This window comes from Leptonychotes weddellii, chromosome 8, assembly GCF_054177405.1.
Source record: "Leptonychotes weddellii isolate Sample4059 chromosome 8, ASM5417740v2, whole genome shotgun sequence".
Taxonomy (NCBI): domain Eukaryota; kingdom Metazoa; phylum Chordata; class Mammalia; order Carnivora; family Phocidae; genus Leptonychotes; species Leptonychotes weddellii.
Window position 1 is genome coordinate 1,246,284 of NC_138376.1, and position 17,417 is coordinate 1,263,700.

At 49.0% G+C, this 17,417-nt stretch overlaps 1 protein-coding gene and 2 non-coding genes across 3 annotated transcripts; 2 read left to right on the top strand and 1 right to left on the bottom strand.

Annotated features, from left to right (window-relative positions):
• The first annotated feature begins 120 nt into the window (after window positions 1-120).
• Window positions 121-3,922, top strand: POM121L2 (POM121 transmembrane nucleoporin like 2). The gene has a single exon (XM_006735935.2). It carries the CDS (start codon window positions 121-123, stop codon window positions 3,196-3,198), a length of 3,078 nt encoding a protein of 1,025 aa, XP_006735998.2. The 3' UTR covers window positions 3,199-3,922.
• Window positions 3,923-11,785: 7,863 nt separating this feature from the next.
• Window positions 11,786-11,857, top strand: TRNAM-CAU (transfer RNA methionine (anticodon CAU)). The gene has a single exon. It is a non-coding gene; the product is annotated as a tRNA-Met (tRNA).
• A 3,136-nt stretch (window positions 11,858-14,993) lies between these two features.
• TRNAS-GCU (transfer RNA serine (anticodon GCU)) lies at window positions 14,994-15,075 on the bottom strand. The gene has a single exon. It is a non-coding gene; the product is annotated as a tRNA-Ser (tRNA).
• Window positions 15,076-17,417: the final 2,342 nt, after the last annotated feature.

Here is a 17,417-nt window from a genome sequence, read left to right on the forward strand (position 1 = left end):
GCCCCGAGACCCTCGCACTTTCCTCGCGCCAGGATCCCAACCGTCAGCGGAACACCGCGCACTCCGACTCCGGCTGGGTCAGTCAGAAACCTCGGGAACCGACCCGCCTCATCGCTCCGCATGGGCAGTTACCTGGGCAAGCCGGGGTCCCCGCCGTCGTCCCCAGCGCAGACGCGCGCAGACTCTTCGGAGAGGCCGCTGAAGCGCCGGCCAGCTCAGCCCCTCCATCGGGTCCACCGGCTCCCGCACGTCCATCGCGCCCACCCCGCCCTGCGGCACAGACGTGCGAGGAGGCAGCCGCACCGGGAGCCGGCCAGGCCCACCGCGTGCGCGGCCCATGGCGCTTGGAGGCGCTTTCCCATGGAGAGGCCCCGGAATTCCATCGTGGGGCCTCTTCCCTCAGACTGGTGGGACAGTTACGTCAAGCGGACTGTTTGGTCTCCTCGGCACCCCCGGGCAGCAGGGAGCCCGGTGACCGTCAGGATAGCCCCTCCTGAGCGGGGAGCGCTTGCCTCCACTTCCCCCGCAGCGGCGATCGCCTCCGCAGGGCCTTCGCCCTCTGAGAAGCCCCCAGACCCGTGTGCGAAGGAGACGGTGCTGAGGGCCCTCAGAGAGTGCAAGAAAGGGAGAGTGAGGTTTGAAGAACCGCTGTTGCCCGACGGCTCGCACAGTAAGAGAAGGAGTCCGGACACCAGACCATCCGCGTTTAAGCCGCTGGTGAAAAATGGAGTGCTCACTTCTTTCGTGCCCAGGCCCGGGCCTCTGAAGAGAAGCCTCGAGTCCTGGAGCTCCGGTCGCAGCCCGAATAAGAGGCCCAGTCGCTCCTCCGTGAGCTCCTTGGCCAGCACAGGCAGCCCGCTCGGCTCCGGAAGAAATGCTATCACAAGTTCTTACAGCTCTTCTAGAGCTTTCTCTGAGCCCTGGAAGAGAAGTGTTCCCAGTGCATCCCTGCAGACACCAGAATGGCCAGTAAAAAGGAAGGAAAAGGGTCATCAGCCTCACTCCCCAGTCCCACTGGAATCAGACGAGTCCCCAGCATCAACTGGCAGCTCTGGGCAGCAGAGTCAGGAGATTCCACGGCCACTCTCTAGTCCCGGGGACCTGCTGTCACTGACCCCACCTCCCCAGCTTGGTGATGCAGACCCTGAAGAGGACCTGGCCTTAGGGCAGAAAGGTGGACTCCAGGGGAGCGATAGAGCCGGAGAGGAGACAACTGAGGTCACCAGAGACTCTGCCTCTGAGACGTGCTCTGCTCTCCAGCCTTCCCTGTCTCTCACCCTGCTTTCCGCAGGCCCAGCTCCAACCCAGGGCACAAGTCCACAGCTGGAAAGCTTAACAAGAATGCAGAGGTCTCCCCTGGCCCTCCCACCATCTCCTGAAGACGGAGTCCGTATAGCCCAATGCGCTGGGAAGGAGCATGGCCTGCTGTCCTCCCGAGGCTGCTCACGGTCCGAGCCCCTTCCAGGCACCTCTTCAGACTCAAGGCCCACGGCAGCTTTCATCCTTCTGACCCCTGTTTCTCCCACGTCACCGGCCACTGACGCCGCATGGCCCCCTGCAAGCTCTCAGGCTGACAGGACTACCGTGCCCCCGAGGCTGCCTGCCCTCAGCCCTGCAGGGCTCACTGTGCAGAGTCCTCTGTCTGGAATGAGCAGCCCAGCTCCCCATCTTCCTGCATCTGCACCTCCTGTCGCAGCTTCTGCGGGCCCCACGTGGAACCCCATTTGGGGGCTCCCACCCGAGAGTGAGACCGGAGGCTCCTTACACTCCGGAACTTCAGTCACCGCTACAGCATCTTCAGCTCCAAGCGTCTTGACTCCCACCTTCAAGCCTATCTTTGGCGGCATAGGACCCCTTAGAACTACGCCCGTCATAGCGCCTTTCTCTCTCAAGCAGGCCTCTCCTCTGGCTCCTGCCGCTTCTACCCATCTGCTCCGTGGCCTGGTCCAAGCTACCTCTGTCGTCGTGTCCGCCACCCCAGCCAGCACATCCAAAGACTCTGCTTTCGTGGCACCTTTGGATCTGGGCGTAGTGAACGTCACCAGGGGCACGCACGGCACTTACTGCATCCCGGCGGCCTGCCACACCTTCAGGGCCAGCTTCGCCCCGGCCACAAGCTTCATTTTCCCAGCCCAGCAGCGTGCTAGCCTTCCTACCGTACACGCGGTCACCATCTTTAGCCAGGTCCTTTCCAGCGCTGTCCAGATATCCCCTAGTAAAAGCACTGCCAATTTCAGGGCTGTGGGCGGTCCTCTGGCAGCTTCAGCCCTGGTAACCCCACACCAGCCCTCGTTATCCTCCAGCATATCCAGTCCGACCTCAGCATTCGCAGTTCCCTTGGGCTCAGGCTCGAGGCCACCCTTCCCGCTCTCCCCCGGAGCCACTCCCCAGCCGGCGCTGGGGGCTACAGGTGGGCAGAAGCAAGGGGCCCCCCAGCCAGCCCTTGGCCCAAGCTTCAGTAGGCCTTTCCGTTTTGGAAGCTCAGCCGTGGCATCCCCCACCCCAACCCCCACTGCAGCTCAGCCAGCCTTCAGCAGCGCCTCGCACTCACACCTCGGGCGTTTGACACCCTCCGCCTCCGCCCGTCGCCTCCCTGCCGTCATCTTGCCGACTTTTGGCCGCACTCCAGCAGGGTTCCCCTTCGGTCCAGCTGGTACCACTGGGTTTGGGGCTGTGGCCCAGACGCACGGGAACGGCGCTTGTGGCTCAGTGTTAGGCAGCACAGCCCCACGACCTTTTGCCTTTGGGGGATCAGTGACCCCTATGGACTGTGGGGAGTCTGGGATCAGTGCCACTGCCCCAGACAGGAGCTCCAACTCTGGGGCATCCGGCATTGGAGCAGGGCCAAGCCAGACTGCTGGCACCCTCACACCCTTTGGAAAAGCCTGGAGCCGGAACACGCCGGGCCTGACCAACCAGAGCTCACCTTTTGTCTTGGGGAGGGCCAGCGTTTCTGCAAGAAAAACTATGTTTGGGGGCCCCTGCATGGCCCCCTTTGCTCAGAGCACCCCCGTCCCTGGGCCAGTAATGACAAGCAGCAGCCTCGGCTGTGGGATGCCCTCTCCACCTGCCCAGGGTTGTGCTGGGAGAGGACTTTTCAGATCATCAGCCTCTTCATTTTCCATTGGTGCAAAATCAAAAACCCCAAAGAATCGGGAGCAAGGGCATTCCCGAAGGCATCATGCCCACAAGAAATAGCCTGCGTCCCCGGTCCTCTGATCTGGACCTCAGTATTGTGAAGAGCCTCGGTGTCTTCCAATTCTCGAAAGCAAACGTCCCCCAGATCTAAGGCTAGAGCTTTACATATGCACCCTGTGGGTCCCAATCTATGATCCAGAAGAAGGTGAAGGACCAAGGTATCTAGTGGAAACAGCGGAATGAAACCGGGTGGGACCAAACCTTTGGAACTGAAGAAACTCTCCTCTCGCCCGCTCCTCTCTGTGTCAGGTGCAGGGCAGTCAGCCCTGCCTCTAGCTTTTTCCTTGGGATGGACATGCCAGTGCAGCCCACGGTCTCTTGCATCTCTGGCGGGAGGAACAGATTCTAAGTCTTAGCCTGCTTTTATTTGGCCCTCAGAAGTAGCTCCCCTTCTCTTGTCCCCCAGGAATCCTCACTCCTCACCGCTTTGTTCCTCAATGAGTGCTTGGAGGAGCTTTTGATGTCATTTGATGAAATCTGATGGAATTGTCCTTGACTGATGAGCCCTTGAGGGCACGCACATGTCCTGTGCTTGCTGTCACTTCCCCCCACCGAGCTGTTTTAATCTCTTCCCCGGAGAGGTGGTGCTCCGGCCCCTCCCTTTTCCCTGCCAATTTAGCCCCTCACAGATGGGTAGGTCGAGCCTCAGTCTGTCAGACCCCAGTGGCCACTCCTCGTTCCAGAAGAGGGAAGCTCCCGGCCAGTGTCCCTCCAGGCTTGGAGCAAGCCGCCCGGCCTTCTGCTTGCCACTCCCCAGTGTGTCTGTGCAGACTTGCTCTCATCACTTTGTCAACACTACTGTGCATTTTGTACTTTCAGCTGAGTTTGGAGGAGGAATGGCTTGTAGGAGTGATGTTATGCGGAGAGACAAAGCACCAGTAAGAAGGTTTCTGGGACCGGGCTGATTGAATAGGGCCAGCAGCACCACTCAATGGCTGCAAGTGTTGATTCCTGAACTCACAACAGTGTTTTGACTTCAAGGCATGACTTCTCAAGAAGTAATAGGGCCTGGAGTGGGAAGGACAGGTTCTTCTCCCTATTATATTCCTGATCTCTACAGTATGAGCCAGAAATGTCCAATTAGGGAGCCAAAGTTTACATTTCATTTTTTCTTTTAATCTGTGCCTCCACGTTCACATCTCTCCGGGAGAGGACAGGCAGGGCAGGAAGCCTCTTGGACCTGAGAACACGGGAGAAAGGGAGAAACAGCAGATACATCAGCAGACTTCTGCCCTGTAGCCAATAGGAGGTCTGTGAGTGAGCTGTGACATATTCCTTAGCACTTCCTAGTGGGAAAAAAAGAGGCAAGAATGACTCCCTGAATACATCTATCTCCTGTTTTATGGATACCTTGGAAGAGGTCCAATTGGAAAAATAAGCAATCTTAAATTGGTTGATAAAATAAAAATAAATTGTTGAAATAAGTATATGATACAGGAATTACTGTTAAACTCATATCAAGAGAGACGCAGAAAGACGTTAAGAAGCTTGCCCAAACCCACCCCGTTAGTAAAGGTAGATTTGGGATTTAAAGCTTCATGGCTCCAAAGTCTGTGGTCACCTCTCCCTCACTATGGCAGGCCACCAGAGTTAGAGGTCTCCTACAGGTATGTCTGACTCCAAATATCCATGCTGTTTCAACTTTTTAAGGCATCCCATGACCCAAGATCGCCATCTTACAGAGGGGGGCAAGAGGAAGAGATAGGACTCTGTCTACTGCTCTTTACATGATAATTTAACATTTATCTCGTGATGACCCTATGCCCTGTATTGTGCTTTGTACCGGACATTCAGAGGCAAAGGACAATTCCTGTTTGGGAAAATTAATTGTGTGGGGAGATTGGTAAGTAAGCCAATGAGTCCAACACAAATGCCAAATGCCAAGGGAATGGAAGCAGAGCAGGTCATCTTATTTAAGACTCAGAACTTGAATTCTGTCTTAGTGTGTTCTAAGCACCAAGGGGAAAGGGGTCATTGCAGGCTGAAGGCGGAGCATGTGCACTGATAGGTCTGGAAGACAGAACAGGTCTACTGTGTTAACTTCCAAGGAGATACCGGGATACTTCCAGGCATGGCTGGGGAGAAGAACGGGCAGATCGTGGGCAGATTGTGGGCAGATCGTGGGGCAGATCATGGGGCAGATTGTGGGCAGATCATGGGGCAGATCGTGGGCAGATCTTGGGCGGATCATGGGCAGATCGTGGGGCAGATCATGGGGCAGATCGTGGGGCAGATCATGGGGCAGATCATGGGGCAGATTGTGGGCAGATCATGGGCAGATCTTGGGGCAGATTTTGGGGCAGGTCATGGGGCAGATCATGGGGCAGATCATGGGCAGATCGTGGGGCAGATCATGGGCAGATCTTGGGCAGATCATGGGGCAGGTCATGGGGCAGATTGTGGGCAGATCGTGGGGCAGATCATGGGGCAGATCGTGGGGCAGGTCATGGGGCAGATCGTGGGGCAGGTCATGGGGCAGATTGTGGGCAGATCGTGGGCAGATCATGGGCAGATAGTGGGGCAGGTCATGGGGCGGATCGTAGGCAAATCATGGGCAGATCGTGGAGAGATCGTGGGCAGATCGTGGGCGTGTTCACAAACCAGGTGCAGTATGGACACTGTTCTAAACACAATGGAGAGCCACGGAAAGATTTTAAGTAAGGAAGAGACAAGTGTGGGTTTGAGAGCTCTGGCTGTCACGTGAGGGAGGAATCACACAGGGATAGACTGGAGGCTTGAAGACTTGGGAGAATGTGAAGACACCTGCAAATGTTAAAAATGTGAGTTCGAACTAGGTCATTAACAGTGACTGCTAGTAGGCGGAGGGAGAGCAGAAATTAAGGAGCAGGAATTGGTAACAGATTGCATGGTTGTGGGCATAGGAGAGAGTCGGAATGAAGAAAAGGGGTTGCTGAAGAAGATGGATTCTTAGCCATCTGGCTTGGAAGAGTGGATAACACACTTTGGGCAGAATACATGGAATTTCACATAGAATGTGAAATGACTATAGGATGTGAAGGAAATGTTCAGCAGGCTATTCAATCAATAATTCACTCAAAAAACACTGGCCAACTGATATTGGTTATCAGGCACTCTTCTAATATTTGGGATGTATCAGTAACAGACAAAATTCCTATTCTTATGGAGCTTTTATTCTGGGTGGTGATAAACAATAAACATAATAGAAAGTAACTACTAGGTGAAAGAGCTGGTAAATGGCATGACCCAAATATAGATTGAACAGGGCGGGTGGATTAAAATGGGGCCAGAGTTTCATCTGCGGTCTTATGAGAAGCTGACAACTGAGCAAAGATGTGAATTCAATGACAGACATAGCCGTATCAGCGAAAGAGGGAAGAGGATCCCAGGCAAGGAGAACTCGTCCCAGGCTCCAGAGTGGGATGTGGAGCAGGGGGAGGCTTTGGGGCAAAGAAATGACAGGATCCGACTCACTTTTAGGTATTATTATTCTGACTGCTGGCTGAGATGAGACTGCAGAGTAAGAGAGGAGGGGCACAGACTGGGAAGAGGGTTCTAGAAGAGTCCAGATGAGAGATAATGGTGGCCTAGAGCAGTCACAATGGAAGTGGTGAGAAATGGTCAGATTTTGTACATATTTTCAGAGCTTTGCTCTTAAATTGGTTGTGAGGTGTGAGATGAAGAGATGAGCCCAGGATAAAGCAGGGTTTTTAGTTTGAGCAACTGAAAGGACAGAATGTCTGGCGGGGGCTAGAGGAATATTTGAGCCTTGTCAATGTGCATTAAAATATGGAAAGAGATGGTATGCCTTAGGGGGAGGGTATAGAGGGTGAAAAAGAGGGCTGAATTAGTGTTTTTTGATCAGTAGGAAATTAGTGAACTTCTCAACTGTATTGTTATAAGGAGCTCAATTCTCCAAAAACAATAATACTGTTTCATTTCATACAATTAACAAAAATGAATTCCAAATGTATTAATGACTCTAAGAGTAGGAAATAAAATCATTTTAAAATTCAGAAGAAAATATAGATTATGTTTACATCCTGGGGACAAGAAAGTCCTTCTTACAACCAAAAATAAAATAAATTACTTATATATATATGTTAAAATTAAACTTTGTAATAAAAAACATCCAAAACTTAAGGACTTTTGTGAAATTGGGAGAAGTACTTCAAGCAAATAGAAGATATATATGTATATGATATATATATTATCATATACATATATATCACCACATCAAGAAGCAAAAAACAAAGAACTCAAAAGAAAACTAAGAAGGAATGTAAATATAAAATTCAGAAAAAAGGTACTGTTCCTCTCTATGAAGGATTCTAATTTGACTAGCAATTAGTGAATGAAATTTCTAAATGTACGCATTTATTTTATTTATTTATTTATTTATTTTTTAAAGATTTTATTTATTTATTTGAGAGAGAGAATGAGACAGAGAGAGAGAGCACGAGATGGGGGAGGGTCAGAGGGAGAAGCAGGCTCCCCGCCGAGCAGGGAGCCCGATGCGGGACTCGATCCTGGGACTCCAGGATCACGACCTGAGCCGAAGGCAGTCGCTTAACCAACTGAGCCACCCAGGCGCCCCGCATTTATTTTTTTTTAAAGATTTTATTTATTTATTTGACAGAGAGAGAGAGCACAAGCAGGGGGAGTGGGAGAGGGAGAAGCAGGCTTCCCGCTGAGCGGAGAACCCGATGCGGGACTCGATCCCAGGACCCTGGGATCATGACTTGAGCAGAAGGCAGATGCTTAACCGATTGAGCCACCCAGGTGTCCCTAAATGTATGCATTTAAATTTGAAAATTTAAAATGTAATAACACTCTAAAATGTTCACAAAAAGTGGACACAAGTGTGAGAGATGAAGCCAAGCCCAGAAAGAAACAGCACAAAATCAGAAGCTAGAGGCAGGCTCTGCCAGGGTTTGGGCAGCTCGGTGCTGGGGAGGATGCATCCGAGTCTGGGAGGAACAGCATCAGCCCCTAGTGACATATGTTCTGTTGGGGGTCAGGGACACATTGCCATGCCCATGATAGCCTGGGTGAGTTCTCCCCGGAAATTCTTCTCCCGTGGCTCCAATTCCAGGCTCAACGACCAACCTCCACTCTCCTAATCAGATTGTTTTGGCACCTCAATCTGGGCACCACAATGGATCCCATTAGTTATTTCACTATAAGGGCATAGTCCCTACTGATACCTCAAAATACATCTGCCAAGAGTGTTTTGTGGTTTATGATGAACTTTACCTTCCCTGACAAAATTCTTAGTTTCTAGACTGGCCGTGCTGAGTGCTAAGTCCTAGGAAGCCTGGTTGTACTGTTTTTTACTGCTGCATAACACATTACCCCAAACTTAGCAGCCTAAAACAACACACGTTAAACCCTAGTTACTGTGGGTCAAGAGTTTGAACGCGACTCAGCTGGGTCTTCTGCTTAGGATCTCACAAAGTGGCAATGAAGGTGTTAGCTGAGGTGATGATCTCGTCTGAGGTTGACTGCGGAAGGAAGCACTTTCAAGCACACTCCAGTTGTTGATGGAACTCTGTTCTTCGCTGCTACAGGTTGAGGACATCAGTTTCTTGCTGTCTGTCGGTGAAGGGCAAGCCATGGTTGCTGGCCATGTGGGCCACCAACATGAATAGGCCACCAGTGGCCCCTTGCTTCCTCAAAGCCAGGAAAGGGGAGGTGGGGAGAGACATAGGGATGCAGGTGGGGGTGGGATTAGGGCAGGCCCCAGCAAACAAATGGGTGCTACTATGTCATTCACGTCATCATGCACACATCGTCACATACCTGCTGTCGTCTTGCCATATTCTTTAGAAGAAAAAACACAGGTCTTGCCAGACGCTCAAGGGAACCGATCACACAGGGGCATGGACATCAGGAGGGAGGGACGGTGGGGATCATAGTAAGAGTTTGTTTGCCTTGCTGGTGTAGCTGGCCCAGTTCATCCCCACCCACAACGCGTGTGTGTCAGGTCTTACGGTGTCAACGTCACGGAAAATGAAAAACAAAAACAAACAACCACTAGCCTGGGGTGGGGGGTGGGCATAGTCCATTCAATAGAAGGCACTCAAAAAGGATTTACTGAAGTAAAATGTAGTTTTATTTTATATAGTATTTATTGTATATACATATTTTAATGTATCACTTTTTATTTAATTATATTTATGCATATTTTCCTACTACAGCAAATATAGGAGTGTAGCCTTTGGCAAACAATGCATCTTTAGAAGCTCAAAATTTGGGGCGTCTGGGTGACTCAGTCGTTGGGCGTTTGCCTTCGGCTCGGGTCATAATCCCAGCGTCCTGGGATCGGCCCCGCATCAGGTCCCATATCGGGCCCCCTGCTCGGCGGGAAGCCTGCTTCTCCCTCTCCCGCTCCCCCTGCTTGTGTTCCCTCTCTCGCTGTCTCTCTCTCTGTCAAATAAATAAATAAATCTTTAAAAAAAGCTCAAAATTTTTCTTAAACCATGCAAACCTGTGGCACATGAAACATACTTTCTTATTCTTTTTTTTTTTTTTTTTAACTAGGCACCAACACAGGGCTTGAACTCATGACTCTGAGATGCAGACCTGAGCTGAGATCAAGAGTCAGGTGCTTAACTAACTGAGCCACCCAGACATCCCTATACTTTCTTAATCTTGAGAAATCTAAATTTCCATTGTGGTTGTAATTTCTCATGTTTTATTATGCTTTTGCAATCTAAATGACTACTCTAGTAGAGTTGAGACACGTATCTGTTGAATGTAGAAGACAAGATTTTTTTGTATCTTAGGGGGCTCATTTTAAAGCAGTCCAGACCGTACCATGAAAAATACAAATAAGTTTAGCGGCACCTGGCTGGCTGAATCAGTAGAGTCTGCAAATCTTGGTCTCAGGGTCATGAGTTTGAGCCCCACGTGGGGTGTGGAAGCTACTTTAAAAAAAAAAAAAGAAGGGGGTGGGGGGATGGGTTAGCCCGGTGATGGGTATTAAAGAGGGCACGTTCTGCATGGAGCACTGGGTGTTATACGCAAACAATGGATCATGGAACACTACATCAAAAACTAATGATGTAATGTATGGTGGTTAACGTAACATAATAAAATAAAATTAATAAAAAGATAAAAAAATACAAATAAGTTTCATATGAAGGAGAAAGAAGGGAATTCTTCATGGGTGTGGCCAGAGATGAAGCCGACTGCTCAGCTTTGCCACCTTCTACAATTACAGCATTTTCCTGTGCCGGGTACGCTGTCTATTCACGTCACGTTGGGCTAGGTTAGTGAGGAAAGCGCGAGAAGGCAGTGTGGCTCTGTCGAGGGGCCACATCAGGACCGGCCACTTCTCTCCTCAGTATTTTCTCCTCACCCCAAAGGCCTCCACTATAAAGGACCACACGTATTTTTTTGTTTGCTTTAGCTCTGCTCTTTGTGACTTCCTCACAGAAACCATTAAGCTAGGTTTTAGAGAATCCCTAGCCTTGAGAAGTAACATACCAGAGTTTCTGAGCATGCATTTGTAGCTACCATTCTCTCTCAAAGGAAGGCAAGGCCACTCCCCAGCTGAGCACCCACTGCCTGAAGCTTCTAGATTTCCCAGTGTCCAAGCAACTGTGACCTCGTGGACAACATGGAAAAAACCTAAGTCTGTTGTTTGTTTACATAAGTCGTGAAAAGTATTTAACTGGGTGAAAGGACAGAATTCTTACTGTCTAAGAATGTGCTTTCCAGAAAACGGATATCCATATTTTAGTTCTGATCTCCCTTTAATACACTCCTCGAATTGATATGAAGGAAATGAATTCCTGGAAGTAACACTTGGAAAGTAAATTTTCTTTCACTTGTTGAGGAGAATACTCTCAATCTCTTCGAGTCAGCACCTTTCTTTGCGTATGTCATTCTTTCATGCGTGAGGGGTGGTGAGGAAACCTGCCAAGGTTCGGCACTTTCCTCAACGAGCGCTGTGACTTTTCTCCTGCTCCCAAGGACCACTTCATGGTTCTACAACTGATTTGGGAAGTTGTCCTTTCGTGCCCACTTTTGCTTTAGCTCCCTTAAGTATGCATAGAAGGTATTTCTTTTCCTTCCTCCTCTCCCTCCCTCCCTTCTCTTTTGGCTATTACGTTGCTGCGGTCCCCTCTTTTCTCAGTACTTTATTGAAGTATATTTTACATTCAGTAAAATGCATGGATCCTAAGTGTAGACAGAGCAACGAACTTTGCATATGTCTATCCCATGTGACCACCGTTCGCATCAAGATTGAAAACATTCCCATTACTCCAGAAAGCTGCCTTATGCCGCCTTGCCAGCCAAGACTGCATCCTGCAAGCTAAGCACTGTTCTGATTTCTATCACCAGGTAGTTTTGCTTGTTCCTGAACTCATATACGTGGGATCATATAGTACATCGCCTCGTGTGGCATTTTTTGCCCAGCACGATGTTTTTGAGATTTAATTGTGCTGTTACATATACAATAGAATTGATAGAAATGTATTGTTTTTATTGCTAAGTAGGATTCTATTGTATAAACAAACCACAGTTTACCTATACAAGGAAATGAGATACCTGACCATGTTCATGGTTAGGAAAAACAGCACCCCCCTATGGTGTGGCTAGCAGAGTGGCGCAGCGGAAGCGTGCTGGGCCCATAACCCAGAGGTCGATGGATCGAAACCATCCTCTGCTAGGGTCCCTGCTTCTTTTTCCTCCCTCCCGGATCTCAGGCAAAAAGGGCAAGTTGCAGAATCTGCTTTTCCTTTGACCACTCCTGTGACATCTTGCCACATCTCACCTAATCTCTACAAATGGTTAAGTATTTCTGCCCCCCCCGCCCATTTTTTTGCAAAACCTGCCCTTCTCACTCATTTCAAAAGAGAAACAAATCTCTCTCCCTTCTCACTCAGGAAGACGTGACAAATTTACCTTTAATTTCCAATGCATCAGCATTATGTCTTTCAGAATACACACTTGTTTCTAGTTATGGTTTTATATTTTCTTTACACTTGAAAGAAAAACATCCTCATTGGGGATTTTTGTCTGATGACCATATTGCACTTTACTTGGGCACAGGTCTCCTGCTCCTTCCATTTTTTTATTTAGTCCTATGCATGATTTATCAGTTAGATCAAGTTAATGGGAATGTTTTATGAATCCTGTCTAAAGCAATACATGTTGCAATAATCATGAAGACACCATTTGTATGCACTTTATGGGCAAAACAGAAGCAAAGAAGTTAAATGTGAAATGGTAGAGAAAAATGGAAGGGTTGCATTACCAAAAAAAAAAAGTTTGTGCATCAGGATCCCATGGACAAACTCAGAAAAAAACCAAAACAAAACATGGAAGTCTTAGCAAGGTATTTGCAAAAATATGTCTTTGAGGAGTTTTGTGAGTAAAGCACTCTTGAATGAGTTTCTCTACCTTATAACAAGAAAATACAAATTCCTATAACAACAAGCACCTTAAATAAGAAAAAAATTCAAAAATCACATGGAAAAATGGAAATAAAGTGACGGGGTTTGCAGAACCAGGGGCAGGAGGGGGGCGGGGGCGCTGCTTTGACCCTTCACATTTACAGGTGTGCACTTTGACACAACAGAATGTGCAGACAATGCTGGAGCTGATAGGCCATCATCTTGCCACCACCCTAGTAAAGGTTGGTTATCAATACATGATAACTCCGAGGGGTAATTTTCATGGGCCACGGGCAGGCTGCCCCAAGATGGGCCACTTCGGCGTGAAGATCATTTTGAATTAAAAAGCCATCCAAACCCAGCAGACTCAGGAAAAGCTCTTCACCTCCCCTACAACTGGCGAAAAAGAATTGAGGTAAAGAACCTGCTCCAGGAGGAGAGCTGTCACAGCAGAGAACTATATTATACTCTGAAGTGGGTCTGGTGGGCAGGGAAGAATCTAGCAAGGTCTCTATGTCCTATTGTTTCTGAGTGGCCCAGCAAACATTTATGTCCCAAATATTTGCTCTTTTTCATCTTCCTGTGGATTGCATTTCTTCCTTTTGAGTCCCAGGCCCCTGCCCACTTCTCCTTAGTTCAGAATGACGCAGATACCTCATTTTGCTTGGCTGTCCTTGGAACTTCATGTCCGTGTGTGTTCCCTCTATGAACAAGATTAAACTTTATTTTCTCCTGTTAGTCTTTCTCATGTGAATTTGATTCTTGAAGGAGCTTGAAAGCCAGAGGAAATTTTTTTTCCTGACTGGAGCAAGATATTTGTATGGTCTTAAAATGTCTCCCCACAAACTGCCTATTCCTCATAAAAGGGGAAAGTATACTCATGTGTGACCTTGACTGTGTGATCAGAATTAACCCCAATAATGAGGGGCAGTAAACATTGCATGTCTCTTGAATTTAGATGCCCTGAGAAAGACTTAACACCACTTACATGGTATTATGGTTGGGGGTGCATAACCTGAGCCTAATTATGAGTGAAAAAAATGCCATAAAGTGCAAATGAGAAGTGTTATTTAAAACAACAACACAAACCACAAAGTGAGCACTTACTGTACTCTTAAAAAATGTCAATGTCATAAAATACCAAAAGAGGCTGTGAAGATGTTTTAGATGAAAGGAAACTAAAAGGATATGGACAGCCAATGTTAACTACCTGGAATTTAAATAAAAACGGTTTTGGGGGTGCCTGGGTGGCTCAGGTCATGATCCCAGGGTCCTGGGATCAAGCCCCACATCCGGCTCCCTGCTCAGCGGGAAGCCTGCTTCTCCCTCTCCCGCTCCCCCTGCTTGTGTTCCCTCTCTAGCTGTGTCTCTCTCTGTCAAATAAATAAATAAAATCTTAAAAAAAAAAAAACCAGTTTAAAAAAAGGATATGGTCAACAGATACAATAGCTAATCTGTACTGGAGGGGAAATGCTATAAAGGGCATTACTGGGTCAACAGACAACATTGAAATACAGGTGAGAGATTTTAAAAACAATATCGTTGTTAAATACACTGAACTGATACATATACGTCATTATATATAAAGAATACCCTTATTTTTAGGAAATGTCTACTTAAATATTTAAGAGCAAAAGGCCATGGAACATACAATTTACTCTTACGTGGTTCTGAAAACAAATAGAGAAAGATAAAGATGGAGATGGAGACTGAGTCAGAGAGGGAGGGAGAGGGAGAGGGAGAGGGAGGGAATGGTTTACAATGTTAGTGGGTGAATCCCGATAAAGGGTATACAGGCAGGTTTTGTACTATTAGTCTTACCGGTTTTCTTTAAGTTTGAAGTTATTTCCAAGTAAAGACTTAAGACCCTTGTAATGGCAATTTGAAAATGAAAATGCAAAGAAAGAATAGTGTAATAGACACTCAAGTTCCCACCCGCCAGCTTCAACGGTTAGCAGTATTTTGTGGCTGTCTTCCTTCTGCTCCTCGCCAGCCGCCGATCATCAGCATTTTGAAGCCAGTCCAGGACGGGAGGGTCCCAAGGAGAACCTGTTCCTCGGACGAGGGGTAGCCAGCGTCCGACCACAGCCTTGGCTCTTGGCTGCGCAGTTTGAGCGGCGATGTGATTGGGGCGAGGCCGTGCGCAGCGGGGATAGCCGTACCTGAGCCCCCAGGTAGTCGTCCACCCGCCGGGTGTGTGAGGCTCTCAAGGCCGCGGCCAGTTGCCTTCACCCAGACACGCGAGAGCCCTGGAGTCCCCGAGAAGCCAGCGAAACCACCTGTCGGGCGGGAGAGGGCCGTGCAGGAAGGGAAGCGGGACAGCCGTACGCAGCGCGCCGCGGTCCTTTGGGCGGGTCAGGCTGAGCCGCACAAAACGCAGGCCTCCGCTCCCGAGAGCCGGCGGGGAGCCGACGAGGGTGGGATTCGAACCCACGCGTGCAGAGCACAATGGATTAGCAGTCCATCGCCTTAACCACTCGGCCACCTCGTCGCGCGGAGACGCAGCTTTTTGAATACTCTCTTACGTCTTCCTTTTAGCCAAGCTTTGCACTTTGACCCTGACGCGTGGCCTTGCCCTTCAAGCTGCGGTCGTCCCCGGAGATTTCTCGCCCACAGCCGGTTCTTTCCACCTTCCCCCGGGGAGCCTTTCACACCTGGGTAATCCTGCCTTACCCGCCCCCCCCTCCCCCCCGCCAGCCTCAGTTCTCTTCCTTCCTCGGCACTCACTCCTGCCTTCCAGTCCCCTGAAATTCTTTCTCTTCTCCCCAAACTCCACAATCTCACTTTCTACCCGCTACTCTGCCCTCGCTCCACCGGCTTCGGTGCTCCGCTCACCCTTCAGATCTCAGCTAAGGCCCGACAGCCCCTCGACCCCCTGTTTTCCTTACAGTCCGACTTACTGAGGCTTTACAGTTGAAAAATTTTTGGTAAAACGTTTTCTCTTGCAAATGTATTTTCATTCCATATCTGCTACAGATTTTTATCCCAATATTACGTATTTTTATGCTCAAACACCCTATCGTGCCAGTAGGCAACAGAGAGCATACCTTGAAATCCAAGTTTTGGTTATTTCCAGCGCTGATACATCTATTCAAGCACTTCTCTTCTGACCTGAATTGCTTTCGCATTTAGTAGTAGCACACAATAAAAGATACCCATAGGTAATTTTGATAAGTAATTTATTATATATGTGAAGTAGAACTGCATCGGAAATGCGTCCGTCAGTGAAAGGCCTGGGAATATTTTTCCCCATCAAGTCATGTGTCCGCAGTGGAATAAGAAGAATTTGGTGGGAATTAACAGCAAAAAGACCACTGGTTTGTGCTTTTGAGTAAGTGTGGGGCGTTTACAAAAGGTGATTTTATGATTATCTAAGGTGCATGATCTTCAGTACATTTCCTCTATCTAAATTTAATAAATAAACGGTAGTAATAAATAACAGTGATAGCGAAGAGGGAACTTGCAACCACCGAAGCATAGTTTTACAAAATATGATTGATTATCTTTCTCCTTGGACAAGAGTCAAGGAGAATAATTTTCTGAATAAGTGTAAAAAAATTAAAGCGCTGACTTTCCATGATACGCGTGTGTTCCCTTTCGTGTTAAGTGTGCTGTTAGTCGGAAGCGGATGAGAAATTTGTCACCTCCTCCACGAAGAAACCGTGTAAGACACGCCACTGAAACGCAGCCCTGGGTCTTGTTTACAGACAATACAGAATATGGGAGACGCCAATGTTTCCAATTGTTCTTTCTTGGCAACAGGGACCGCCCCCCCCTCCCCCCCGCCCCAGGTCACACGCCACGGTAGCTAGCTGTCGCCTACAAGGTCATAAAACGGCACGATTTGCAAGGGGATGTGGAAGCAGAGAGGGCTCACCTCCAGCAGGAGCAGGTGCGTGCTCAGGAAGGAAAGCGTTGCGCTGTGTCCTGCGAGCCCTGGGTCTCCAGCCTCGGCTGCGGGGCGCGCTGGCTTCTCTGACCTCCACTGACACTGGAGCTGCTGGTTTGCGACCACATTTCCTTGCTTCTCGCCTCGCGCCCCGACGCCTTCCTCCTCCAGCAGAGCCTCTTCCCAAAACCAAACGTCCCCAGTGATTCCCAGAGCGACTGCGCTTTTCCAATCTGCACAACGGGGCCCACGGGGGAAAACCAGAAGGCCGACTTCAGAGAAGGTTAGTAAAGGTTTTATTCGCCGGCTTCCTGAGCTGGGGAGACGGTATTTCAGACTGCTCTGAAGAGGTGCCCCGAGATTGTTAACTCACAGGGGGTCGTAGGCAGGAAGGGGAAGCGGAAACTTGCTGGAGAGCCCCTCTCCGAATCCTGGCGCTCACAAGGGACCATCTGTTCGGTTGTAAAAATTCAGATGTACTGATTTCCACATCGACGCTTAAAAGACCCACAGGTCATGTTAATACATATGTTTCTATTATATCCGATTGTTCAAAAATATTGTTTGCAGGACTCCACTTAACTGGTTTTCTGGGTTTTCCTGTTTTCCATATTTCCTGGAGGTCAGGCGAGACGGTCCCAGAAGGCTGACATCAGTCACCTACTGCACGTTTAGTGCACTCTGGGTCCAGACGGGGAACAGCAGAGAGGAGTGAGGAACAGCACGTGCAAAGTACTCAGGGACCCCTCACCTGGAACGGTTGTGGCCACAGCCGAAAACACCGCTGTCCTCGGGAGTCTATGAATCAGCTCATGTCCCCCTTCCCTGAACGAGTAAAGCTTGCTGGTGCAAACTGGAAGCCTCACGTCTACCGAGTATAGACTCTACTGTGGATTGTATCTTCCTGCCCCCGGTCTTCCGACCCAGACCTCTGAATTGGGGCT